This window comes from Mauremys mutica, chromosome 25, assembly GCF_020497125.1.
Source record: "Mauremys mutica isolate MM-2020 ecotype Southern chromosome 25, ASM2049712v1, whole genome shotgun sequence".
NCBI lineage: Eukaryota > Metazoa > Chordata > Testudines > Geoemydidae > Mauremys > Mauremys mutica.
Genome location: NC_059096.1, coordinates 4,613,187 through 4,640,000, shown reverse-complemented (window position 1 = coordinate 4,640,000; position 26,814 = coordinate 4,613,187). Strand labels below are relative to the sequence as shown.

Below are 26,814 nucleotides of genomic sequence, written 5' to 3'. Positions count from 1 at the left end.
ATCTGCAAGCAAGGACCAGCCAATCTACATACCCAGAGAGAGCTTAGGGCCAACCGAGCCAGCTTCTGTATTGCACTAGAGCAGCCCCCTGGGTCTCAAGCCGAGCAAGGGGGGGACTTGTGCTAAGGCACCGAATGAGGACACAGGAGATTTGGGTTCAGTTTCGTGGCTCTGCCAGACACTTCCCCTATGACCTTGGGCAAGTGACATTGGGGGAGGTTTGCAAGAGATCTCCGCTCCCAGGGAAGTGCCAAAATAAGCCGGCAGGTTTGCAAGAGCTCAGCACATCAGGAGCGGAGGAGCCCTTCTGACAACCTGACCAGCAGCATCATAGCGGGAGGCACTGGGTGCGGAGCTCTTATGGAAAACCTGGCCCTGGTTTAGGTGCCCAGATGGGAGCTGAGCTTTTCTGAGTATCTGGGCTCAAGGGTGGGTGCTGCTGTCTGAGCACTTGGAGATGCAGCCTGGGGCTCCTCTGACAGCCTGGCCACTTCTCTCTGACCGCCCAGCTCCCCAGTGAGGATCAGTAGCTTTCCTTCCTCCCACCCTTTCTCTAGTGAGACCGTTTGCTCCTTGGGGCAGGGACCATCTCTTACGAGGTGTCTATGCAGCACCCTGCACAATGGGGCCCTGAACTCAGTTCAGCTCTCCTAGGCCCTACCATAATACAGATAATGAGATGAGGAAGCAGCATCGCTCAGTGGCTAGGGCACGGGGCTTGGAGACAGGAAGAGCTATGCTACTGCCTCGCTACATGACCTTGGGAAGTCACTTCACTGCTGGGTACCTCAGTTTCTCCATCAGTAAAATGGGGACGGGTGATGCTGAGTGGAGGGAGGGCAGGAGAGGCCTGGTTTTAGCTGGGGGATGAGCTCGGCACTGGTACAGACAGGAGTGGGCAGAACTGGCTCTGGTTTATAGGGGGGAGCTGGCAGGTTGGGGCGGCTTTGCTGCCTACTTGCTGTTATACTGGGATGATTTAGTTGGGGATTGGTCCTGCTTTGGACTAGATGACCTCCTGAGGTCCCTTCCAACCCTGATAGTCTGATACCGCCTGCCTCTGGCAAGTGCCAGTGAAATACTTGGCGGGTGGGTTTGATGGGAAAGACGTGGTCTGATCCATCTTAAACCCCATCTCAGCTATGGGGCACTGCAGCATGTGTTTCAGATGGTCTAGGGGAAGGGCCCACTCCTGTCCCTTCCATCTGTAAGGGGCACGTTTACATCAGGACACATTCTCCACCCTCTGCCCCTGCTGGCATGACCTTCCCAAGCACGAATGGGAGAAGCAGGCAAGCGGGTGATGGAGGCCGGCAACCGCACAGTAAGAAATCCAATGTGAAAGGCAGGGCCTGGTGAGCTGGAGAAGGGCCATAACGTCAAGACAGGAAGGTTCCCCAGCGCTCACAGGGAGGTGAGTCTAAATGGTGGTGGAGATAGCGCTGGGGAACCATGGAGGCGATGGTCTCCCCCCGCCCCCTCCAGACATACACCCGCTTCAGGAACGCCTTGCAGCCACGCTTCTCCCCCTCATGTCCCTGTGGGGCAACCCCGACGCCGCAAAGCCGCCTTGCCATGCAACTCCATGACCCATTGCAGCGGCCACCAAAAGTGGTGACCCCTCCTGGGCCCGTTCACCGAGAGCGAGCCGTGATGGAACCGGTGGGAATTTCCCCCCCGGGGGCAGACATCGCTTGCTATCCCTTCCGCACAGCAGCCAGCTGTCTGGAGCAGCCAGCAAGCCTGAAGAACTGCTCTGAGATCAATGCACTCTCTCCCGCGCGCGCTCTCAGATGCTAGGGAAAAGCCTGTCCCGGTGGCATGTAGCCCTTGAGATCGCAAAGGGCTCCTAGGAACAACACTGCTACCAAAGCAGATCTTGTCCCTTCTTATATCTGCCATCCCTGATGAGCAGCCCTTAACGCGAGGGGACAACGGCCCCTTCCAGCCTTTAATAACCCTTGCTGCAGGGGACAGCAGAGGGGAAGGTGCATGATTAGAAGCTAAAACCAAACCGAATCCACCTGGCTCTGGACCCACGTCCTTCCCTCGAGCTGCAATTAGCTGTCCAGCCAGCTAGGGTTAGCCAAGCAAAAGAAGGACAAAGGCAACTGCGCCGGCCTCCCCCTTACTCGCCTAACAGCCTGACCTTCAGCCGTAGACGCCCCAGGACAGAGCCAACCCCATTTGGAATCGCACGTGGCACGGTCTTTGCTGCTATCTACTCGCTCTGAGCTCACCTTGAGCTGTCAGTTTCACCTGGGCGTTTCCAGGGGCCCCGTCCCCCACAGCTGAGCCTTCCCCAGAACTTCCTCCGCCCCCACCCCCATGAAATGTAACTTTGCTGCAGGCCAAGGAAAGGTTCAAAACCAGGGAGCGTTTAGTCTTGAGAAAAGCCGACGGAGGGGGGCCGCTGTGTCAAGGGCTGGGGACTGCGCTCGGTTGTCCTCCGTGTCCACTACACAAACCTCAGCGACGCTGCGGAGGAAGCGCCGTGGGGATGCGAACCACGGTTGCATGGGGCTGAAGAGAAACCAGGGGACGGCTCCCAGGCAAGACCCCAAACTCTGTGAGACAAACACACACACACGCCTTTCGTCGCATATGTTCAAACCAAATTAAATTATGGTTTTACTAATCGCCTGGCATTTTAAGCAACATGCCATCTCTGTCAAGTTAAATCTAAGGAGACATCTCGAGGTCCATTAGCTGTTTATGTTAATTAATGACAGGAGCGGTTCATTATTAAGCATGTATTCATGGGAAGCGACCGGCGAGGTGGGCTGTCACAAACCTGATTACATGAGCACTGACCTCGAGCAAGTGCATGCCCGGGAATCGGGTGGCGTTTAACCACGCGGCGATTGTCACGTTCAATCGACATCCGATCCTTGGAGAAAGCCGGGTGGGAGGGCGCGAGCCGGCCTTCCTCGCCGGTCAATGCAGGAGGGAGCCAGTGCAGAAGCCAGGCTCCAGCTGGCCTCCAGTCCCCTTTCCCGTCGCTGAGCTAGAGAGGGGGGATCTGCCAGGGTGTTTGCGAGGTTGTCTCCATGGCTGCCGGTTGCTGCCCCACTTTCCCTGCCAGCGTCCATGGCATGTTTCCGGCTCCCGGCCAGCCCTTCTGCTCACATCCTCTCCCTGCCCAGGAACTTTCCCCCTCTGCCCCGTTAGATTCGCCTGCTGCGTCTCTCTTTCTCCCGGTCCTTTCAAAGCTCCCTCTGTTTCTTTGGGTATTTCTTTTGTCCTCCTCAAATGTCAGTGTGTTCCGTCGAAGGAGTCACGCGGGCTGGGTGCCAGGCGTCCGTGCACACCCATGCCCTGGCCTCCCGCTGCCTGCGTGCCCACAGCCTCGCCACCCCCTGGCCAACAGCGGGGAGCTGTGTGTGCTAGGAACGGGAGCGCGGCTACCCAGGCGGAGCTGATTGCATTCAAGGCAGGCTCTGTGCTCTTAAAGACACAGTCCCCGCAGGCCTGCAGAACCCTCCTCTCCAGCTGAGCTCCAGCTTGGCCCCTTGGGAGAAAGGCCTGGGGAGGGGGCATATGGGGCTGGGGGGAGAAGTGCCCTGTTCTCCTGCTTTGTCACAGCCGTGCAAAGCTCCTCTCTCTCCCTCCCTCCCAAGCTTGGCGTGGGCAGGCCCAGCCTGAAACCCCTGCTCCAAACACCCCTGGCCTTTGGGGGTCACGCCGGCCTTCGCGGCATGACCCCCTCCCAGGCTGAAACAATTCACTGCAGAGATCAGGGCCAAGATGCTGCATGTGAGCCCTGGGGGCTGCGGTGCTGGGGGAGCTCCCATTGCTAGGTGCCGCTGGCCCTCCATGAGTCTGCAGCTGCGCTCGCTGTCGCAGGCGGAGTCTTGCCATGCGTGTGCTGCAGGCAGCAGAAGGGATAATCCAACCCCCAGGCTCACGGCAACCTGATGGGCTTCCTCCGCGGCCTGCCTCCGGCCCCCACCAACACCCCGAGGGAAGTGAACAACAATACTTTGCACACAGCAGATCCCAGCTGAAATCTCAAAGCGCTTCCCAAATATTAATCCTCAGGTCACTCCGGGGTGGGGGGGATTATTCCCATTGTCCAGATGGGAAAACTGAGGCATTGAGAAAGTGACTTGGCCAAGGTTACACAGTAGGTCAGTGGCAGAGCAGGGAACAGAAACCCTGGAGTCCTGCCTTCTAGTCAGTGCCGTATTCACTCAAACTTGTTGCCTCCCCTGTACAAACTAACTATCCCGCCCTCTCACACTGAGTCAATTCACATCCTACCACACCAGGATTTTTCTCTCTATTGACATTACAGGAATGTCCAGAGGCGCGAGCTGTGCTCAGCATCCCATTGTGCTAGGGGCTGTACAAACACACAAGAAATGGTCCCTGTCCCACAGACCTTACAGTCTAACCAGACCCAACCCCAGGGTGAGAGAAAGGAAGGATCATTATCCCCATTTTACAGTTGGGGAAACTGAGGCACAGAGCTTCAGTGACTCGCCCTGGGGGCAAAGGCCGGCATTGAACCTCCATTTCCCAAGGACCAGTCCAGCCCCATAACCACAGGACCATTTTTCCCCTTGAGAGCCCTTTTCCCCCAAAGCAAAGCAAGCCAGGTCCAATTCTCTTACACCATGGCTCTGTCCTGCGCAGGAGAGCCAGACTGGCTACAGCCCCCCCCATGCCAGTTCCCTGATACACCCCTCAACAAACCAGTGTCCCTATTCTCCCCATCCCCCAACTAACAGGGCTACTTTTCCCAGGGCCGCCATCTCTCCCTGGGGCCTTTCCAGACAGGCCTGTTAAGTGACAAGTGGCCCCTTTCTGCAGGTCAGGCCACGTGCCTCTGCGTTTGCTCATGCACTTTCGGCTGTATCTGTTGGGTGGCAGCCGGAGAACGCTGAGCCCCCGCCCAAGGGCATTGCAGGTGCCCAGCCCCTGTCATCATATTAAGTTCCCAAACTGCGGTTGCAACCCTTTGTGGCCACTGCGGGTCCCCGACGCTTTTGGGCACAGTTAGCCTGGCCGAATCCCAGCTCAGATCACGGCGTTCTGCCTCACTAACCCTCTCCCTCCCCATAGTTTCAGCTCAGTGCAGAATCTTCCTTCATTTACTGCCCTGAAGTGCGTTCCCCTGGGGTGTTAGTCAGCTGCTGTGCTCCACACCCCAGGCGGCTGCATGTCAGCGGCAGGTGAACTAGGCCAGGTCTGACAAGATGGAAGACCCAGGAGCTGGGACTCCTGGGATCTGTTCCCAGCGAGCGCTGCTCCTCACTTGCAGTGATTCAAAGGCCTCTCGGGGCATTTCCCCCCTCTGCGAACTGGGGGTAACGCTCAGAGGCCCGTTGGGGGACTCGGTGAATTCACCTTGGAGGACCAAGCCTGTGGTCTCACTCAGCCCTCCCACCAAGCAGGCCCAACTCCCGGGGCTGAAACTGGTCCGACGGGTTATCAGAGTGCCAAGTCCCGAGGCCCTTATTAGGGACGTCTACATGGCAAGCAGCAGCGAGCCCCAGAGCCCAGGTCCACAGACTTGGGTCTGCTCTGCAGACAGGCAGGCTGGGGCTCTGTAGCCAAGGGAGTGGGGTGGGCTTCACAGCCTGAGCTCCAGTCCCAGACGCCACATCTACGGGGCTTTTCTTTGCGTCGCATTGCAGGCCTCTGAGCTCCGGTCTGTGGAGCCGGCTCTGAGACCTGCTGCTGCAGGCTGTAGACAGGCCCGCTGAGTCTCTCAATGAGGCCTGGTCCCCAGGGAGGTTCTGCCGGAGTAAAGGCAGCAGGATCGGCGCTCTGACCCCCAAAGCACTCTGGGATCCTTGTGGAGCCACCGCGCCTGTTCTCACATGTCATTCTGTGGGCTCTGCAGAAAAACAGAGGGAGGCCAAGCACGCGGGTGGGGACGGAGTGACAGGCAGGCAATGCCACCTGCTTGTTAGCTCTGCCGTCCGTTCAGCAGATGCCTCGGTGCCAAGGACAGACGGCGGAGGGCATCGCCCTTCATCGGCGTGCCCACAGGCCCAGGGCTCTGCGGGGAACTTCTTGTTCTGGAGTGGCCTCAACTCACAGATGGGTGGAGTGCGCACCACAGATATGGGCACGGCCAGGACGGCCCCCGGGGTTACAGCCAGGGCCAGCGACCCCCAGGCTGCTCTAGCTAGCTGTGTCCTGCACCGGAGTCTGGCAAACCAGCATACAACGTCCTTTTCTGAGCCACTGCCTCTCTGCACCCACCCTCTCTGCCCTTCCCCGCGGGGCACCAGCGTGCGACGCGCCCTCACCTGCGTGTGCTGACGCGGAGGGGAGAGACGCCAAGGCAGGGGCAGTCCAGTGCGTGGCTCAGACTGAACCTTTGAAAGGCTGATGCTCCAGCCTCCACCTCCGCACAGCCAGAGTCGGTGTCTCCATCTGAGCTCTCTCCCTGGGGAAGGAAGGAAGGAACTGGTGCTCCCGGGGCCAATAGGGTCCCAGGCTCCTGGACTGGGAGGGGTCCCAGGAACCAGTGTAGTCAGCTGGACAGGTCTTATCCTGAGTCCGGTGACCCATCCTGGCTCACCCAGGAGAAGCACATTCAGTCTCTCCAGGCCAGGTCGGCTGGACCTGGGGGGCTTCTGAGGTTAGTGTGGGGGAGAGAACCAGGGGAATGAGGATCTTGGAGGAGCCAAAGCAAACTGCTGGTTCCCCAGCCCCACTTGCCCAACACAGGCCACTCAGCCCTTTTCCTGCCATCCTGCAAATGCCCTCCAGCCGCAGCCACATCCAAGCAGAGCGCACGGGTCCGAGCAGCGCTGTGCTGAGGAGTGGGGCCGGCCAGGGCAGGGCAGACTGCTGCCCAGAGCCAGTGCCAGTTCCCTTTGCCAAGCCGGGCAGCGGGGCCAGGGAGAAGGGGGCTGAACCGCCGGATCATGCCCGACACATCTGGAAACGGAGGAGGTGCAGCAGCAGGCCTGGGACAGCTGTGAGCACCAGGCAGCAATGCCAGGGTAGCGTCCCTGGCATGGAGTCCAGAGCCCAATTGCAGGCGGGCGAGTGGGCTCTCAGCCTGAGCCAGGCTCTGCTCCCATTGGCACTGCCAAGCTCCTCCACATACCGAGGGCATCCCCTGCCCCAAGGGAGAGGGAGAGGGAATGACTCTCACGCCCCATGTGAATCCTGTGAACTCCACGACTTGCCTGCTCCTCCTCCCCCACCACAGGAATGCTCCGCCCCCACCATGTGCCCCGTCCTCCCCCCCGAGGGTGTGTCCCCCCCACCAGGCCTCCCTGCCTCCCCCCACAGGTTCACAACCCTGCCACTGAGGGGCTCTCCCCATTCAACCGGGATAAAACAGACTCCAGACGAAGCCCCAGATCTGAATGGCCACAAGCTTTGGGAGGATTTGAATTGGATATAACTCAGCAGCCTGGCCCCAGCTCTGCCTGAACCGGGGAGGGCATCCAGCCCATCCAACCCCCCCCTCCACTGCCCATCGCAACCCCCGGTGCTTCAGGCCATTCTACTTGTGGGCACAGGCCCCCGTGCCTGGGAGGGGGAAACCCGCCCAGGGAGCAGAGCTGGCTGGGGAGTTTCAGGAGAAGTAGATCTCTAGGGCTGGGGGGCCCGGGCAGGACCGTAGCTGCTCCCAGGGGGCGAGACGCTTGTTCGACTAATCCCCGTCTCGCATTCAGGCCTGTCAGCACCAAGGGTCCCAAAGCGCTTTGCAAACCAGGCACAGAAGCATCTCGTCACCTGCCACAGAAGCGCAGTCAAGGGGCAGCATGCGGCAGGTGTCTAACAGGGCCCGGCGATGCCAGACAAGGCTTTAGGCCAGCGAGTGCAGGATGCAGCATCGGCTCCAGACGGCAGGTGAATTCCAAGCAGGCGGAGCAGGAGGGACTTGCTGGAATTCACCCAGGAGGCCAGGGCCGAAGCCGTTCCCGCGGGATGTCTGAACGGCTGGCGGCGCTCCGGACGCTGGTATCATGCCTCTTCTGGAAGATGCCAGCTCCAGCAGCGCAGCGGCCGTCCCCGGGGCTGAGCGCCCATCCAGGGGGGAAAAGCATCTCTTACTAAATCACCAGCCCCATTCCTGGCAGCAGCCCAGGGACGTGGCAGGCCTGACCCTGCGTAGTCCATGGGGTCTGACGAGATCACTGCAGGAGGGTCTCTCTACACCAGTGTCTCCTCCCCTTCTCCCTGGATCGCCTGGGAAGTCTCCACCCCCCTCCCCCGTAGCAGCCGCGGGGGGGGGAGCTGCTCGGTGATGTTAATTGAATAAAAATAATAATAATAATTAATAAAATCCAGCCAAAGACCCGAGCAGCAGCAGCAGCAGCAGCAGTGACTCCAGCAGAGCACAGAAGCCACATGCCCACGGTCACACACACACTTCACACAGGCCAGGTGAAGGAACAGACAAGAGTTGAATTACGACCTGCTGAAAGGATCAAATCGCCAGATGAAAACAAAGCGGCCTCAGCATCTCTCTAAAAACCAGTTTGCGCAGATTTAAAACCCGCCGAAGGGCCCTTTGCGGATCAGCCAGCCGGGAGCCGATGAAGCAGCCTTTGTTCAGACAGCGCTCACCTGCTCGGAGGTGGCCTTTTAACTGGACTGCTGCGGCGGTACGGTTCTGCTTCCCTTACCATGTCCACCTCTCATTTCCCTGTCCGGGCCCTTCCCAGGGGGAAGGGGGAGGCTGCCAGTTCAGTGCCGAGCGTGGCACGGTTTGCACACTCCCTGGTTTGCACACTCCCTGGGTGCACCTGACTGCGTGGCGTGCACTGAAAGACAATCCACGGCAGAGAAATCCACAGATAACAGGCTTATGATTCTGCGGCCACTTCTCCTGCCTCTCTCTGTAGCCTTCCACCTCCCTCTCACTGTCCCTGGCATGTTCTTAGCCATCTCCCCTTTTCCCCAACCCGATAACCTCTGTCTCCTCTTTCCCACCCGTTCCCCTCTTCCCTCGGTGTCTGCACCCGGCGGGCGGTGGAAGCAGAGAGGCATGCTGCTGAGGCTGGAAATCTATCCCTGTGTTTCTAGGACTGGGCAGAGGTCTGGCAAACCAGCCCCTTTCCCCTAACCTCCCCCCACCCCAGCTTTCTGACTAAGGGCAAAGCCCGAGACAATCAGCGGAGTTAAAACGACCTCCGAAAGAAGCCTGGCTCTCTTTGCACCCGGGGGGCGTGCGGCCGAGCAGCGTGCAGAGGTGCTGTTTGCAGAACCTGCTCTGTAAGGATCAGGCACGCTCATGTCAGGGGAAAAGCAAGGCCACGTTGGGAGAAGTTAGACCCTGGCCCTGTATCCTGAATCCTATCCTACAACTCTGCTCTTAGGCTAGATTGTCACCTAGATAACCCAGTGCTGAGATGAGTGAGTTGCGCTTTATAGCAGAGAGCCTTTCCGCCAGAGACCTCGAGTGATCTGCAAGTTAGGAGGCTCAAAGAGGAGAAGCTATTTGCCCGAGACCAGCCGGCGTCTCAGTGGGAATAGAACCCAGGAGTCCTGACTCCAAGCCCTCACCTTCTCTCAGTGCTAGAACATGCCGAACTCAGCGGCGTTTGAAATCAGTGACCCTCGTGTGGGAATCGTGGAGCCACCAGTGGCGGTGCTAGCTGAACGCTCGTTAGACTGTAAGCTCTCTGGGGCAGGGATGTCTCATTCTCTGTACAGCACCTAGCACAAGCGGGCCCTGTTCTCTGCTGGTCCCCAACCAAATACCATAATGACCAGGATAAATAGCACTAAGAGAGCGTCTGCATCGCGCCTGCCATACAAGTGCTCCACACACGGGCCTCACCCGACCGCTCCTGCTTCCATCCGGGCAATGTCCTGAGCCGTGCTGCCGGGAGGAGACTGTTAAACTCCGCAAGCAGCGGGGACTCGTGCTGAGCGAGGGGGGGAAGGGAAAGGGAAGGGGGAATCCCGCCTTCTAGAGATGAACGGTGCCAGGGGTAGAACTGAACAGCTCGAAGGCTTTGAACTGCAGTCGTGGTTTCACTGCCAGGGGACTCAAACCAGCCCGGGGATGAGGCATTGTTGGCACAGACAATGGCAGCTGTTCTACTATCCGCTGACCCCCATTTCAGTGCAGGTTCTGGCTTAGCCGAGGACTCCATGGGACACGGGTGGTTTCCCCTTCTCCTTGGCGCGGCAGCGTCACCATGTGGCGGGGGTGCTGGGCTGGGAATCCAGGCCGTTGGCTTCCCTTCCCAGCTCGCCTTATTACGTGTGCTGAGCAAGTCGGTTTCCCCCCCCCCGCTTGGTCTCTCTCGTCTCTTAAGGGCCAGGCCTGTCTCGTGCAATGCATTTGTACGGTGACTATTATGGGCTGTATTTCGGAAGTGCCCAGAGGGCCTGGTAGAGATCAGGGCCTCAGCACGAACGCGTAGGAAGAGGCAGTCCCTGCCCTGACGAGCTTACAGATGAGGCAGCCGACCTTCCAGCCCACTAGACTAACGAGCGGGGAGCCGTCAGGGCATCACACTGCAGAGCTGAGGCTCCGTTCCTGAGACTCCACACCGCAGCTAGGGTTCCTAGGTGCTACCGTAAAGGATCTACGCCATCATGTGCCAGCAATGCCCCTCTGCCATGTGCATGGGCCAAACCGGACAGTCGCTACGCAAAAGAATACATGGACACAAATCAGACATCAAGAATTATAACATTCAAAAACCCGTCGGAGAACACTTCATCCTCTCTGGTCACTCAGTAACAGACCTCGAAGTGGCAATTCTTCAACAAAACAACTTCAAAAACAGACTCCAATGAGAAACTGCAGAACTGGAATTAATTTGCAAACTGGACCCCATCAAATTAGGCCTGAATAAAGACTGACAGTGGATGGGTCACTATAAAAACTAATTTACCCCTACTGTTACTCACACCTTCTTGTCAACTGTTTGAAATGGGCCACCCTGATTACCACTACAAAAGTGATTTTCCTCCTGTTGATAATAGCTCACTTCCACTTTAATTGAATTGTCTCGTTAGAACTGACCCCCCACTTGGTAAGGCAACTCCCCTCACGTGAAGTCTGCAGCAGTGCTGGGAACTGAATGCAGGTCTCCCAGATCCACCCTGGCCCCCTAACCACTGAACTACGCTTTCGGCCTGACTGGCAGCTCTGATGTTACCCTGTAGTTACCCACAGAGCAGGTACAACACAGGCAGCAGCAGGGCTGGCTTCCGCCTGCCAACATGCCTCCGTCCTGAGCACCTTTAGGTGGTGAGGAGTCATTTCAGCCTCCATGGCTCAGTCAGTCCATGCCCTCTCCAGGGTCGCTGCCAGCCAGAGTGGGTGACAAACTGCCCTGAGAACGTCCAACTTCTTGCCTTAGAGATCCCTGAGAACAGCTGACAAAGCTACCCTAGAACACAATGGGAACTCCCCGCAAGCGACCCATTGCAGGCGCCTGTTGGCTGGGTAGCCATCTAGACAAGGAACATAGCTATGGTATCGCTTGTATTCTAGTCACGCTTACAGATGTCAACCGTGATCAGGCTGCTGGCACTAACCCTGCTTAACTCCATGTGCGGACACGCTTATTCTGGGTGTCCTGTTCCAGTTTAGCTTATCTCGCCTTCCCATCAGATGGGGAACAGGCCCCCAGAGATCTAGTGGGACCTGCCCAAGGGCACACAGGGCATTGGTGGCAGAATCAGGACATGAACGCAGATCTCCTGAGCCCACATGCCGCACCGTAACCACACAACCGCCCAGTCTCTCTGCCTTGGCACCCACCCCAGCTCTGCCCATCTCGCTAGCATGGCTATGCCGACGGGTGGGGGGCAGCAAGCGGGAGGGGCTGCTGTGAGGGGGCACATCTTTCCAGCTCCCAGAGGGATGGCAAAGCCACCGCTTCCTGCAAACCTGCTCTGGAGCTGGCAGGGAGGTAAGGAGAAAACATCCTGCCAAGGTGCTAGATGCTTGGGATCAAGCTGAAGCAAGACCCGCTGCATGAACCTGGCAACCAAGCATGCCCAGGGGCCATTAAAGAACATCCGAGATGAGGCAGTCAGTGGGGTGGAAAGAGGCGAGAAACAGACCGTCTTCCGTGCACACAACAAGCCTGTTTTTCGGTGACGTTCTGCCCTAGCGGGGACGTGGTCAGCCTGGGAGATAAGCCATGTGCAAACAAGGTGGCCTCCTGGGAGAGGCCGGTAAAAAGCAGCAAACCCATCAGAGTTTCCTCTCTGCATTTGCACTTGCATTACCAGACACGGCTTTGCTCTCAGCCGCAGTCCAAAGGGCTTGTTCCAGACGGCAGTGGAATCTAAATGCCCTGCATATCTGGGGCGCAAGGGAGAACGGTGTGCAGTACCTTTTGCTTTGCTTGTGGGGAAAGGGGAGCCATTATTGGCAACTGGATGGTATTAGCTGGTCGGGATCAGCTGGTCTGTGGCTTCCTTTGGATGCTGCAGAAACAAGTCCACCCCCCTCTGCTCAACTCTCCGGCTTGGGCCACCTCTCGCAGTGTTGGCAGGTAGGAGTAATGCTACCTTTCCTGGCAGTGTAGGCTAGAGGGTGGGGCTCCCGCCTGGGGGGAACTCAGGACCCCGGCTTGCTGCCTGACCTTGGGAAAGTCACTTTGTCTCGCTCTGTTTCCTTTCCCTTTGTCTGTTTCAACTGTGAGCCCTTCAGCAGTGCACAAGGGCTGGTTCTCACCACGTCTCTGCACAGCCCCTCGCGCAAAGAGGCTGCAGTCGGAGTTGGGCCTCTGGGTGCCACTGCAATATAAAGGCCACCTCCTTATATTTCCTCGGCATGTCTTGTCCTGTCCTTGTACACTCTTCAAGGCAAGAGACGTGCCTTTGTTTGTGATCACACAGCGCCTACCACTGGGCTCTGCCCAGATTTGCAGGAGCTTCGCACCACTCAGGATACACAGCAGATAGGCTGATGTATGTTGGTGTGTATGAGGCACCAAGAACACCCTGCATGTTACCGAAACTAGAGTCAGGGACCCTCTTCCCCCACAATGAAGTGCAGCTACCTCTGGGGTAGAACACAACTGCCATTCAGCAGTGCACAGCAACGGTCGGTTAATAGCTCCAGCAGCGGAGAATAACCCCCAGATCCCACTGAAACTGCTGAGGAAGTTTAGGGAGGCAGAAAAGAATTAGCCGAGAGCGCTGGAGTCAACCCCCTTACTCTCGGGAAACGGGCCCAAGGAGGTTCTGGGCTCGTGTATCGAATGCAGAACGCTCCGGGGAGCTGATTCTCAGCATCCCTGGTGGAAGGGAAAGGGGTGGGCTGGAATCCATTTCCCTGGAGCAGGGCCTGGTGCTCAAAGCATCAGTGCCCTGGTGACCACACGACACCAACAAGTGGCCTTTCATGTCTCACACCCATGCAGCTGAGCCACCAACTGGCCTGAGAAAGGCTTTTTCCTTTATCAGTGTCCCCTGGGGAAAGGTGCTGTCTCTTTGCTGTGCTTTAAATTCCCCTCCTGGTGCTCAGGCTTGGGTGAAGCTCGAAAACCCCATTAATATCAATTGCCGGACCACACACGGCAACGTCTTCATGCGAGTTCTGCCTCCAGACTGCAGAGACAGGACATTCCCCCGCAGACCCAAAGGGACTGTGATTGCTCCAGCTTGTCTTGAAAGAGAACAAAGAGATTCCCGGTTGAGAACTAGCCTTCCCTCGAGCCTGGCTGGCCAAAAGAGGTCTGCCTGTGCTAAGAGCATCTATTCCCTTAGGAAAGGGATGTGCCTGGAATACAGATTTCAGCCCCAGTTCTGGGCTGGGGTGCAGTCCCTGTATACCTGTTGCCAAGACCCCCATCTAGGAATTTTCCCACTGCTGGCACAAGAGCTGTATACCATCTCTTCCCCCGCAGCCAGCGGGGTTGGGTTGTACCGGGGGTGGAGTGTCTGGCCTACCCTGTGCTTTGCCTGCTCTGGTGCTAGCTTTGTAGGGAAATGATGCAGGAAACCTAAGTTGGAGCCGTTCCCAAGGCACCAAACCTCCGGTGCCTCCTCCCCGCCCCCCGGGCTGTGCTGCTCAAGAGGTGGAACTCGGTATCAGGGCGTTCAATTCTGAGCATCCTCAAGGCAGGTTGACGGGAGTGAATTCACTAAAGCAAAACACGTATTGATGGGGCTGAGGGGACTGAATTATGGAGGCAAGACTCAAACGGGTGAAATTCTGGCCCCGCTGATTTCAGTGGGGCTCGGATTTCCCACTGAGGACCCAGTGGTTACCAGTATGTCTTGATTCAACAGCCACGAGGAAGGCAGACATGATGCCTCAAGGGTGTAAAACGGCCGGGGGGCAGCAGTGGGACAGAGGGGGTAAATCCTTAGAACCCGGGGGACCCAGGCTGATCAATTTGCTAATGGCAAGATCAGTCCAACCAGGGAACAGCGTAGGGTCAGTGGAAGATGACCCATCGCTTGGGACGCATGGAAGACGACTGGCCAAACACCTGAACAGGAACGATCCTGCCTCAGTTGCAAGACGGACTGATGGATCTATGGACAATAAGGCCTTTTGCATCTCAGAGGTCTACAATATTCTGGAACCAGCAGGATTAGCTCCTCTTGGAAACAGTCAGGAAGTGACACTAAGCCCAATAAAGCCATGAAGCCCCTTTCAATGCTGTATGGCCGAGTGGCTCTCCATCCATAGCCAGGGGTCTATGTCATTTCACATGCTACCGGGATGGCTGAAGGCTGACCGTGCACTTTTGAATCATGAAGAGTCCTTAAAGCTCAGCAGTGCCGTGGAGACGCAATGCCCGCTCTAGAGGCGGCTCGGTGTCTTTGGCAGAGGAAAGGGATCTGTGGGAGAGAGAAATCAAGGCTCCAAACGAGTAGGATGACGGGAACATCTGCCAAGGTTAGCATTGGCAGGGGGAGCTGGCAGGGCCTGCTGTTGTAGCTGAATTGACAGTCATCAATTGGAGCTGGGACCTGCCAACTGGATACGGGTGGTGGGTGGGGCTGAGCTCATGGAACGATCCAGAGCATATGCTCCAGCTCCCCTCCCCAGGCAGATTGAGAGCCAATACGCTCACCCTCCCCCGCTGCCCCCAAAACCTCCCGTAGAAAGAAAGGATCCAGCAGCTAAAGATGCCCGGTGAGGCTTGTATCTGCCCTCGGGACTAAGCCAGTGGCCAGGCAGCTCCCAGAGCCTGAGTCGCGCGCCCTCTCGGGAGCTGGAGTTTGCTTCTCAAACAGAGAGCAGGGAATCCAAAACCAGCCGGGGGATGTAACCTGGGGGAGTCCTCTCCTTAGCAACACAATTCAGGCTGCCCTTGGAGCTGCATCCCGGCCCTGAGCTGCAGAAACCTGCCCCGAGGGCCTGATCTGCCTCCCGCTGAAGCCAATGCAACGTTCCCATTGACTTCAATGGTACAAGATCAAGCCTTCTATGACCACCGTCTATCATGCTGACCAATATTGTCCCACTCTTACCTCGTACTCCCCCATTAGACGGTCTTGTCTCTTGACTTACACTTAGATTGTAGAGCAGGGGTAGCTAACCTATGGCCCAGGTGCCGAAGGCGGCACGCGAGCTGATTTTCAGTGGCACTCACACTGCCCGGGTCCTGGCCGCCGGTCCGGGGGGCTCTGCATTTTAATTTAATTTTAAATGAAGCTTCTTAAATATTTTAACGCCTTATTTACTTTACGTACCACAATAGTTTAGTTCTATATTATAGACTTATAGAAAGAGACCTTCTAAAAACGTTAAAATGTCTTACTGGCACCCGAAACCTTACATTAGAGTGACTAAATGAAGACTCGGCACAGCCCTTCTGAAAGGCTGCCGACCCCTGGTGTAGAGAGACAAGGTGGGTGAGGTCATATCTTTTATTGGGCCAACTTCTGTTGGTGAAAGAGACAAGCTTTTGAGAGCCACAGAGCCCTTCAGGTCTGGGAAAGGTTCTCTCTTGCAGAGGGTGTTAACTCCCTATGCTTAACAGTCACTTCCATCCTGTGCTTAGCTGTGACACTCTGGGTACCTTTCCCAGACCCGAAGGAGAGCTCAGTGCGGTTCGAACGCTTGACTCTCTCACCAATAAAAGGTAGGACCTCACCCACCTTGTCTCTCTCCTATCCTGGGACCAACACGGCTACACACCACTTAGATGGTAAACGCTTTGGGGTGGGGAGGGGACTGTCTTTCTGTTCTGTATTTGTACAGCACCTAGCGCAATGGGGTTCTGGTTCAGCACTGCAGCTCCCAGGAGTGACAATACAAATAATAATGACTAATAGGTGGCTCACAATCTGTAGAAGTTATGCCACTGACATCAGTGGGGTTCGGACTCTGATTCCCCCACCCCACACACACCTGTTCACACACTCCCAAGCTGTACCACTCGGCTGGTGGAACTCACCGTGAAGGAAACACCCTCTTTTGTGTGGGGGGGTGGGGAAAAGGAGGCATTCTTCATTCAGTCCTGGGTTTCTTCCCCTGCATGCACCCCCAGGGCTTCTTAACTGCATCCAGGAGCATTCTGGGTTCACTCATCACTGGGATTCCCTCTTCTTGCTCCGTCACCAGGAGAGGAAAGGTCTCTGCTGGAGTCTTGTAGTTAAGGCACTGGACTGGGACCCAGGAGATCTGGGCTCAATTCCCGTGACTCCCAGCGCGACCTTGGCCAAGTTACTTAATCTCTCTGTGCACATCTGTGAAATGGGGATATTAATCCTTCCTTTCTCCCTGCCCTTTGGCTGCCTGGCCTACTGAGGCTGTAAGAGACGCTTCCTGCTGGATAAACTACTGTGGGGTTCGGATCTCGACGGGAACCTCTAAGGCACTGGCCATATCCCCTGCGTGTTTCTCAGGCTACGTCGTCCACACTAGGAACTAGATGGGTGATTCCCTACCTCGTGTTCCCGTCCTCCTGCTAGCTCAGTGAGAGGAGTACAAACCTGCCTGAAGCCGGACCCGGCTCCCAGTGCTCCCATGGCTACACTGCTGTTTATATTCACTACCTCGATGTACAGGAGCAGGGGACTCACTGCCCTCCCTCGTAGTGTAGACAGCACCCTAGGCAATGACAATGTGAAAACGGCAGCGCCAGGGTCAAATCAAGAGGGTCCCCAACACATCTGTGCTCCAGGGCTCTTGGTCTTCGTGCTGTGCACCCTCTGTGGCCTCATCTCCGCTCCTGCCCAGGTCCTAGACAATGGGAGTCAAAACGCACTTGCCCGGCGCTGTTTTGTCACCTCACAAGACAGACGGCGAGGCGAACCGCACAGAAAAACAGATTCCATTCCATGTCAGGAGCCGCGAGATAAATAACAACAACACCTTGTTTAAACCCGGGAGCTGATAACCTGAAAACTCACTGGCTTGAAGGCTGCACTCATGTGTAGTGACAGCAGGACGAGGGGAATATGATAATGAATGTGACAGGCCGCGTTTCAAACGCACCCCGCATAGTAAGGCAGAGCCTTATCGGCGCAGCGGGGAGAGAGGGTGCGTTTGTCCTTGTCCACAAGAGAAAGGGGGCTTGGTGTGGGCAGCTGAGCAACGGAGAGAAAGAGACCTGCCAGAGCTCACACGGAGAGAGGGAAGCGCTTTATCGGGAGAAGGTGAGGGCCAGTGGGTATCGATCTGGGGTGGAGGGGAACCCTCCTGTTCATCTCTCATTCTGAAAGGAAACTAGGGGTAGCCTTGTTAACCTTCTTTTTATATAAAAAATCTTGGTTCTTTTTATTTCCAGCGATGCTTAAGGGGCAGTGTTGCCCAGTGGACTGAGCCGGGAGACCAAGCTCCTAATCCCAGCTCTACCCCTGTGGACAGGTCAGTTCTTTTCTTTGGGCCTCAGTTTCCCCGTCCATAAGACAGAAATCATGATACTGACCTGCTGGGAGACCTGGGCAGGGAAAGTGCGACTGTCAGAGCTCGTGTGAACAGGCTCCAGAAGCAGTGGATGGAAGGGACTTTGGGCCACATGTTAGGGAAGCTTTAGCAGAGCACAGAGGTGCCTTCCCTCTCCCACGCTGACACCTGTCGCCGTGGGGAGTAGGCCAGCCCCAGCAATAATCCCCCCTCTGCCCGGCAGACAGCAGGCTGGTGCTCTAGGACTCTTCTGAGGGAGGAAGCTAATGGGAGAGGCTAGTGCTCACCCCATCTCAGGATCTGGCCCTGTGTTTGTAACACGGGGAAATGGGATTTATGGACACTGCCTGCCTGCTGCACTGTTTGACCTTATAGATCATCGTCACCTGGCAAGGTGTGGGCTAAAACGCCGGGACGCGGTAACCAAGCCCTGCCTCTAGAAACTGCTCCCCATATTGCTCCCACAAAGGGGGGCCATGAATAGACAGGGAGCCCCAGAGAGGCGGCGTGCACCCTGAAGCACATTGCTGAACAGAAACCAGGATCTGCACCGAGCATCACCTCGAACCCACCTTGTGCAGGTCCCACGGTGAAGATGCAAGGCTGGAGATCTGGCTTCAATTCCCAGAGCTCTGCTACAGACATACTGCATGACCTTGGGCAAGTCACTGCATATCTGCCTCTGCTCCCTTAGCTGTAAAATGAGGAAGATCCTTACCCGCTTGGGAGGCTTAATTCGTTATTGTTTCTGAAGCACTTTGAGCTGTTCAGATTGGAGGGAATGATTCATCGTTTTATGGCAGGCTCCAGTAGAGGTTTGGGATAGGATCTGCTGGTGTCCTGCGTAACCCGCAATAGATTCCCTTACATAAGAACGGCCACACCGGGTCAGACCAAAGGTCCATCTAGCCCAGTGTCCTGTCTGCCGACTGGCCAGTGCCAGGTGCCCCAGAGGGAGTGAAGAGAACAGGGAATCATCCAGTGATCAGGAAGCAGGAAGTGTGTACCAAACTCAGAACACACAAACATTCTAGATACTACTGGAAGAAAGTGCATGATCAAGACCATGCATGCTGAGAAGTGCACCTCTGCCCAATCATCTTGGAAGTGGTGTAGAATTAATTATGGGCTGCGGATCCTACAGGCAGCATAGGGTTTAAATGCTAATCTGTGAAGGATATAATTAGCCTATATCGAATCTCTTAACACTGCTTTGAGACTGGATTTTCGCCAGTCATCTGGTGTGTTAATGTGTTTCAAGTGGATCATCTATTTAATTCAGACTGCAATATCCTAGGGACAAAGACCATGCGTTCCTCGGTGTTCGTACAGCACCAAGGAACCTGATGATGCAAAATAAATAGACCCAATCTAGAGAGGGAAGTGTTAAAAGGTTTTTCTAAGTCGTAAATCAACTGATCACCTCTGTGCCTGCAGAAATCAAACAAGGGATGCCGGCCATATCGAAGGAATGACAGGCACGTGGCTGGAGCCATGATCTCTGCAGCATCGGAGGGGAACGCGAAGGATACCAGGACGAGAGCAAGGCTGTATCTGGGCAGGCTGACGGCAGGCTGGACTCACCTTTCAGGATGAGATGTGTGTAAAGCAGGGAGAGCGGCCAGTGTCTAACAAGCTGACCCGCCCACCCCTGGACTGAAATACTGGAGCGATGGCAGTGCTAGTCCTCTGCAAGCTGGTGGCAAGAAGCCCGGGGGAGAGACTCAGCCGTCTGCACTCAAGCTATGTTCTTAAAGGACTTGGAAGGGAAAAATATATCCTTTCCAGGCGTGGCTTTGCTTTATGGGGAGGGCGGGGATGAGAAATCTCCCCAACCCTTCACTCCGCCAGCCTGACTGCAACCAGATTGGGAGCTAGGATTGAAAGCATCTTCCCGCTACCAGCAGACACTCAGCAAGTGCGTGCAGGGCTGGCGTTCAGGGTGCCAAACCAGGCAGAACAGGTTCCGCACACTCTCCCCTCCTCTTCAGCCAAGGCGCCCTACCGGGTAGCTTTTCAAAGAGCTGCGGAGGAGTTTTTAGTCAGAAGCTCCCCGACAGATTTAACAGGGAGCCCTGCTGCTAAAGCCCCCCTGCGTGTAGCACTTTGAACATGCAGGGACAGATCCTCCGCTGGAATAAATCAGTGCCACTCCATTGCCGTCAGTGGGGCTGCGCCGATTCACACCAGCTGAGGATCTGGCTCGCAATCATTAAGAGTCAGAGCATCACAGAACAGACGGGAGGGAGGAGGGGGTGAAGCGGAACAGGTGCACTGGTTGGAACACAATAGCTCCGGAGGTAAAAGAAAGACAGTTTATTACAGTCACTTCCCGGGACACAGACAAAAGAGGCACTTAGCCACCGGGCGAGGTGACCTCCCAGCCGCTCTGGGAAGCAAACGCACCCCGTGGAGTTGTTTCCCCAGTTATAAATGACCATGATTTCCACCAGGCAGCTAGGCAAGACTGCAGTGTTTTGGCCTCTGTTACATAAACCGACACGAATCACCAGCTCTTGGAAATGAAAAGTGGGCTGGGTCCGTGGGGTCCGATGGCCGGGACCCTCCTGATCAGGGGAGTCTCTAGTAAGGGGGGAAGCCTGTATTAATACAATACAGAAGCACTGATACACTCAATACAAAAGGAAGCATGGCCTGCTGGCTAGGCCACCAGACCCTGGGCTCTGTGCGTGGCTGGAGGCAGGCATCTGTCTTCTCTGTGTCTCTGTTTTCTCCTGCCAGCCTTTGGGGCAAGGGCTGTCTCTCGCTACGTCTGTACAGCGCCTAGCGCAACGGGGGGCTGGGATAATCTTTACCCTGGGTTTATTGACAAAGAATGCCTGGGTCAATGCAGGGACCGTTTAGCTCCTTAACCAGCAGGGAACTCTCTGACCTTGGGGGTTTCATGCTCTCGGAGTCACTTAGGGGTGCTGAGCACCTCACAGCTCCATCAGCTGGAGCTGGGAGCGCTCAGCACCTCTGGAACAGTCAGGGGAGCCTGGCCTCGGAGTCTGCTGAAGGATCCTGAGCTGTCCCCATCCTCCAGGCGTCCCAGTTCTCGCCAGGCTCTGCTCGTGCACTGATCTTTCTGGCTTACTCTGCTTTAAATCAAAGCTCTGTTAGCTACAGTATTATTACCGCTGCCGAAAACGGTAACTAAATGCCATTTCCCCACTGCTCCATTTATATTTCTGCGCTCTTTACCCATTCGTAAGCCACGGGAGGGAGCAATTTAAGGCATCTGAGCGAAATGCTTAAATTAACAATTTACAAATAGCTTAATTGAGGTTCCGGACTCTCTCTTCCTGCTAATGATGGCGAATTGTTCCCATGTATTGGGTTTTGTGATGTGAATTACAGGCCCTGGCCCACGATAAGGGCTTCAATTCCTAATCACAGGGTGGGGCAGCCCTCACTTAAGTCAGGAATGGCTGGCGAGAGGAGGCTTGTGTGTACAGAGGAGTATGGCGGGGGCTACGAGACAGCTGGGCTAGAACCATGGGTGGCTGATAAATGCCCCCTGTGCAGATTGACCGGTGACCTGAAACAAACCAAACATGCACAGATCTGAAGCCACTGGCCAAAGGGAGCTTTTTTCATACGGCTCCTCAGTAAGGGGAGTGTGGGAGCCAAAGGCCAAATTTTCAGCGGGTGGAAATCAGGAGTGCCTGGAGCTACACTGATTTACACCATGCTGCGCGCGTGGTGGGTAGTGCAGGGACTCAGGACTCCTGGGTTCTAGTCCCAGCTGCCTCGTTGTGAGACCTTGAGCATTTCCCCGCTCCGGCAGGATTTCCAGCCCTGGGCTCGCACTGCTCCAGCCCGGGTCAGCGGGAGCAGAGGTAGCCATTGCCGAGTGCTTCTCAAATCCTCTCCCTCGTGTCCGTTTTCCCTCCATGTGCAAAATCAGAATGACCGAGCTTAATTCCTGAGATGCTGGTAAAACTTCAGCCCTGTCATCAGCATTATTATTAACTGCAGCTTCCTCGCGGAGTGCTGGGATCCCCAGCTCCGAGGACAGGGGGGGAAGACAAGCCACGCCTCCGGGGAGCAAGGATTTCCCCAGGAGAGGCTGGTCTCCTAGACCCACCAGCTGTCCACTAAGACCAGGGATGAGCCACCCAGAAGCCCGAGAGTGAGGGAGAGGCAGAGACCGGGCTGCCACTTCCGACAAAGCCTAGCGACCGTCCAGTGCATCTATTGCACATCACCTGGCAAGGGGACGAGTTCAATATAACATCCCGTTTGCCACCTGTGAGCCCCCAGCCATACCCTGGGGTTTCTCTCTATTGCAGTGGTGGTGCCACACCCCATGGGGGTGACTCTATGCACTAACCACCAGGTGCCCTTCCCCTAATGTGTGTGTGTGGGGGGGGTCAGCCCCCTGGGGGTTCAATTCCATGCACAGTCTCCCTGCGGCTAAACCTGACCCTGGCAGTCAAGGGCACCAGTGTCTGCATCAAGCTACTCAGCGCTCAGTCTAATTCCGGCGCATCAGACAGTAATTATAGATACATCAACAGCACTGACAGATTTGAAGCTCATCAGCCCTGCACCTGTCAGTGTCGAATTGCAGATACTTCTGAATATGGAACGGGGGGGGGAGGGGGCTCCTCTCTGATCCTACCCCTCCCCCACCCTTTCCACAGCCCTTCTATGGTTTGCAACTGCTCACTCTGCTGCTCTGATCCCGGGCTCCGGTGTAACCCAGGGTGCTGGTCTCAGCTCCCTGCCGAAGACAAAAGGAGATGCAGGCCCGCCAGCACTCTGAGTAACACCCATTTAGGGATGCATTTCCCCTTCCCCCTCCTTGTCCACACATGCTCGACTGCACCAGCCCGTGCAAACGCACCGGATCAGGCAGCTGGGCACCCGCTTGTGCAAAATGGGTGTGACCCCCAGGCTGGCAGGCTTGATTGGGACCTGCAAACAACCGATGCTGAGGCTGAAAGTGTGAACCTCTGGCTCTGCCAGATTTTAGATGCTGCCTCTGTACGCAGGCTGTGCCCAGTGCTCTGCTGCAGGGAGAGCCCCGGCCGGATGTGGTGAGAGTTTTAGTGACAGTGGGAAGAAGCGTGGCCTTGTGGTTAAAGCCCAAGCCTGGGGCTCAGGAAAACGGGGTTCCATTTCCCAGCTCTGCCATGGACTTCCCATGTGGCACGGTGCAAGTCCCTCGTTGTGCCTTAGTTCTCCATCAGTAAAGTGAGAGGAACGATACTTCCCTACCTCCTACGGGGCGTGAGCAGCTCAGATAATCCAGGGCTGGGGGGCCCTGGGGACCAGCAAATTCCTAGCAAGGAGACTCAGATACCGGCACATCCAGGGGGAAACCAGCACAATCTAGAACTGAAGAAAGCACGGCTGCTTTCTAAGCTCAAATGAAAACTCAAATTCCTCCAGAGAGAGCACCCTTTCCTTCCCCCTGTAAGTCTGGTCTCCGTCTTAATAAACAACATCCCAGCACCCAGGACTCTCCGTGCATCACCTCTCAGCACCTGCGATGCCCACGGCCCGACCGGCATGTCAGATGCCCTATGTGATATCTGCAACCCGGCGAGCGGAACGACCTCGAGCGGACGAGCGCTGTCACAACCTCGGGATGCATTTGGGTGCGGGAACGCTCAGCTGCTTTGTCACTTAGAAGACACAGGTGGGACCCGTGCTGTGCTCCTTCCCTGGCAGGGAGGGGGGAGAGGAAAAGCACCGCCCGTTTCAATCTCTGCCCCAGCCAAGAGGCTGCTTGGCCTTCCTGGAATGCCACCCCCACCCGGCTGGTTCGCTCTGACTCCCCTTCACCGTAGTGGCAAGTGCCCTACATAGCTCTCATTAGAGGAAAGAGATCCTGGACGTGGCCTGAAGCTGCCTAGACAACGTGTCAGCAGGATGAGGAGCACAGAGCACAGGTCGCCAGGCGTCAGCCGGTGAACGGCTGAGCTGTCCAGCTGAAAGCGCAAACAGCAGTCTGTGGAAGTGGGGCCGCTAAGCAGGCTAGGGGAGTTGGGGAGAGGGGGAGAGATCCTTTCAATCCAGCCTACAGTTAGCGCTAGTGCTACAGACCAGGGGTCTGGGAGTCGGCAGCGTGCCCAAAATCCATAGGTGTAGTTTGACTTCTATATTTGGGGGGGTCGCCGCCAGTCAAGCCAATGGAGCTGCACATCAGGGTGCAAACTCCACACCTGCCCGAGGCTTGCAGCTGGGGGTAATACCTCCCTTCCCCCTTCTGGCTCCCCCCCCAAACTACACCCATGCCAAAAGCATGGCCATGGTGAAAGAGACACTGCACCTGAAGTGGGAAAAGCCCTTGGGAATCTACAGGGCCGCCCAGAGGATTCAGGGGGCCTGGGACAAAGCAATTTCAGGGCCCCTTCCATTAAAAAAAAATTGCAATACTATATTCTCGTGGGGGCCCCTGCAGGGCCTGGGGCAAATTGCCCCACTTGCCCCCCCGGCAGCCCTGAGAATCTAACCTACAACACGGCGGGCCTGAGTCCCCATCATCCTGCACCTCGTGTCACCACGGACACCAGTGCAAAGCAGGTGTGAAACACGAGCAGGTCAGGAGGGGAGCGTCTTACAGCCGCTCGCTGTTCTATGTCCTAATCCCTCATTGACCCCCACCTGCACACCTGGGTTCTGGTCACACCAAGCTTCAGAACCGGCTGTCTTGGCTTTTCCCCTCATGTCGGCCATAGGAATCTGGAACCCGCCCCGGCCCCAGATTCTGGATGTGATTCAGCAACACCGTCTCTCCCTCCGCTCTGGTTTGGAGAGGCGCTGATAAGGAAGGAGACCCTCCCCAAGGTTGCCGGAAAGGTGACAGCCATGGCGCAGCCAGCTGGAAAGAGTGAGCTCAGCACTCTTCTAACCAGCGTCAACGCACAGTCCTCTGGCTGTCGGTCGTGTGGCCACACCTCCGCTGAGCCACTTCAGCCACTTCATTCACTTGCTAACTTCTACTCGGCCGGTCCCAGGGCTAACCTCACCCATCCCGGCTCACCACAAGCTCTCATCCTCTTCCTCCACCTAAAAGAGGCACCCCCATGCCTGGGACACACTCCCTGAACTCCCCCGGGGACGATCCGGGGCGGCCTGGGGTTTGTGTTATGCTTAGAGTCACAGCCAAGAGTCTAGAGAAGCCAATTAAAAATAACAACGGAGTTTACTGAGGGAGATGAATTCAGGGGCGTCAGCAGGAGAGAGGGAGCTAGATTTCTAGGGCTGATAGTCTTCGCCCTCTGAAACTGGGAAGCAGAAACGAGGCTGTTATTAAGCAGAACCAACTCTACATCGCAGCGGTGGCGGTGAGGCTCCAGTCAAGATTTCTGCAGTACTTGGGGTGGGCTGTCCTGTATCCTGCGGCGCCCTCCCTCTGACCAGCTTGGCTTTCTATTGCAATTTACCACCGGAAATTCATTCTTCCCCAATCACACAGTTCTGCCCTCAGATAAGCACACAGCCGCCTCGGGTGGAGTCCGAGGGGCACCTCACTCACACAAACAGCAGAGCAGAATTTAGCTCCAATTCTTCCTTTAAAAGACACGGCTTTATTTGACTGCATTACACATGGGCCACAGAGGGCTGCGAGAAGCAGGATCCTGAAACCCCTATTATCCCGAACGATTTCTAGGCCACCCCCCTGCCTAATGCTGAACGCTGTTATCCCCATTCCGCAGATAGGGAAGTAATGCACAGCGAGGCTAAGTGACTTGCCCAAGGTCACGCAAGACATCTGGGGCAAGCCAGAAAAGTGAAGCCAGGTCCACCCGAGCCCTAGGCTACTGCTGCAACCATTGGGCCGGCCTAGTTTAAATTGATGCTGTATGTACCGTCCTGGAGCTGGGTGTGAATAACCATCACGCCGCTGATTTTCACCAGCCGGGGATCTGGCCCAACGCACCTATAGTCACTGCATTTCTTTTAGTAACACAGACAGGAGCCGAGAGGCGAGGCCTGCCTGGCTGCCCGTGATGCGACAGACGACAGGAGGTGGTCCCAGCGGGATGCTGCAGTTAGACCACATCAGGAAGGAGAGGAGGAGGGAGGCTAGGCCGGCTTGTTGTTGGTTTGTTGATTTTTTTTTCTTTGTTGGGAAAATGGTAATTTTAATTAAAAGGCAAACGAGCGCTCTGGAAATTGACTTGAAGCACAGAGTTATTAAGAAGCTGTTGACGCTGTGAATTATTCCTCCCTGGGTCGCTCGCCAGGGGAGGGCGATTAGATGGGATCAGCTGCATTAATGCCCCATTTCCGTGCGTGCAGGGAAAGGAGAGGGCTGGGCCAACATCCCTGAGCAGTTCAGGCCAGAGGACGGGCCCCACACATGCTCCCAGCGCTTGGGGAAGAGGGGAATCTCCTGTCCCACAGCCTCAGCATCATTACTCGGCACAGCTCCAGCCCCAGCCACCCTGGGGCCTCCAAACACTTTGCCAACAGGACTCAGCAAAGCTTCCCACCGCCCACTGGGAAGCTGAGACCCACCCGGCAGCTGGCTACACTGGGTCAAACAGCAAGTTAGGGACCAGAACCCGGCTCCTAAGGCCAGCGGGCCTGAAGGGGCCGCTGTGATCACTGACTGACCTCCTGCGTCACACAGACCAGAGGACTTCCCTGAATTCATTCCGGTTCGAACCAGAGCATCTCCCTTCGAAAACCAGCCCCTCTTCATTTCCAAATGGCCAGTGATGGAGCACCCACCCCGCCCCACTGGAGGAAGTCGTTCCAATATCCAGCGCCTCTTGTGTCCAGTCTGAATTGGTCTCGCTTCAACTTCCAGCCATCGGATCGTGTCAGACCTTTGCCTGTGAGACTGAGGAGGCCACTGTCCCTATTTGTTCCCCATGAAGGCGCCTCACCCCGTAACCTGCCTTTGTTAGGCTAAACAGACTGGGCTCCTGGAGTCGATCACCACAAGGCCTGCTTTCCTAGCCTTTAATCGCTGGCTTCCAGCGGGCGACTTTAACCCTTCCGGTGCCGATCCTCAGCCGTCTCCGAAGGCCGTCCAAACAATCTCATAACTCTCCCCGGCTCTTGCATGTTCTGCAGAC

The 26,814-nt window shown here is 56.2% G+C and overlaps 1 protein-coding gene across 4 annotated transcripts in view; it reads right to left on the bottom strand.

The window, feature by feature from the left end:
• Positions 1–26,814, bottom strand: part of SRCIN1 (SRC kinase signaling inhibitor 1) — a 180,341-nt gene that overhangs the window by 115,752 nt on the left and 37,775 nt on the right. Inside the window, exon 1 of one of the 4 annotated variants that reach the window (XM_044999462.1) lies at positions 2,815–3,281. The exons of the other annotated variants lie outside the window; for them this stretch is intronic. Within the exon in view, the coding sequence (XP_044855397.1) occupies positions 2,815–2,884 (70 nt within the window). The 5' untranslated portion in view covers positions 2,885–3,281. Of the gene's footprint in view, positions 1–2,814; positions 3,282–26,814 lie in introns of those variants that run through there. 4 annotated transcript variants of the gene reach the window in all.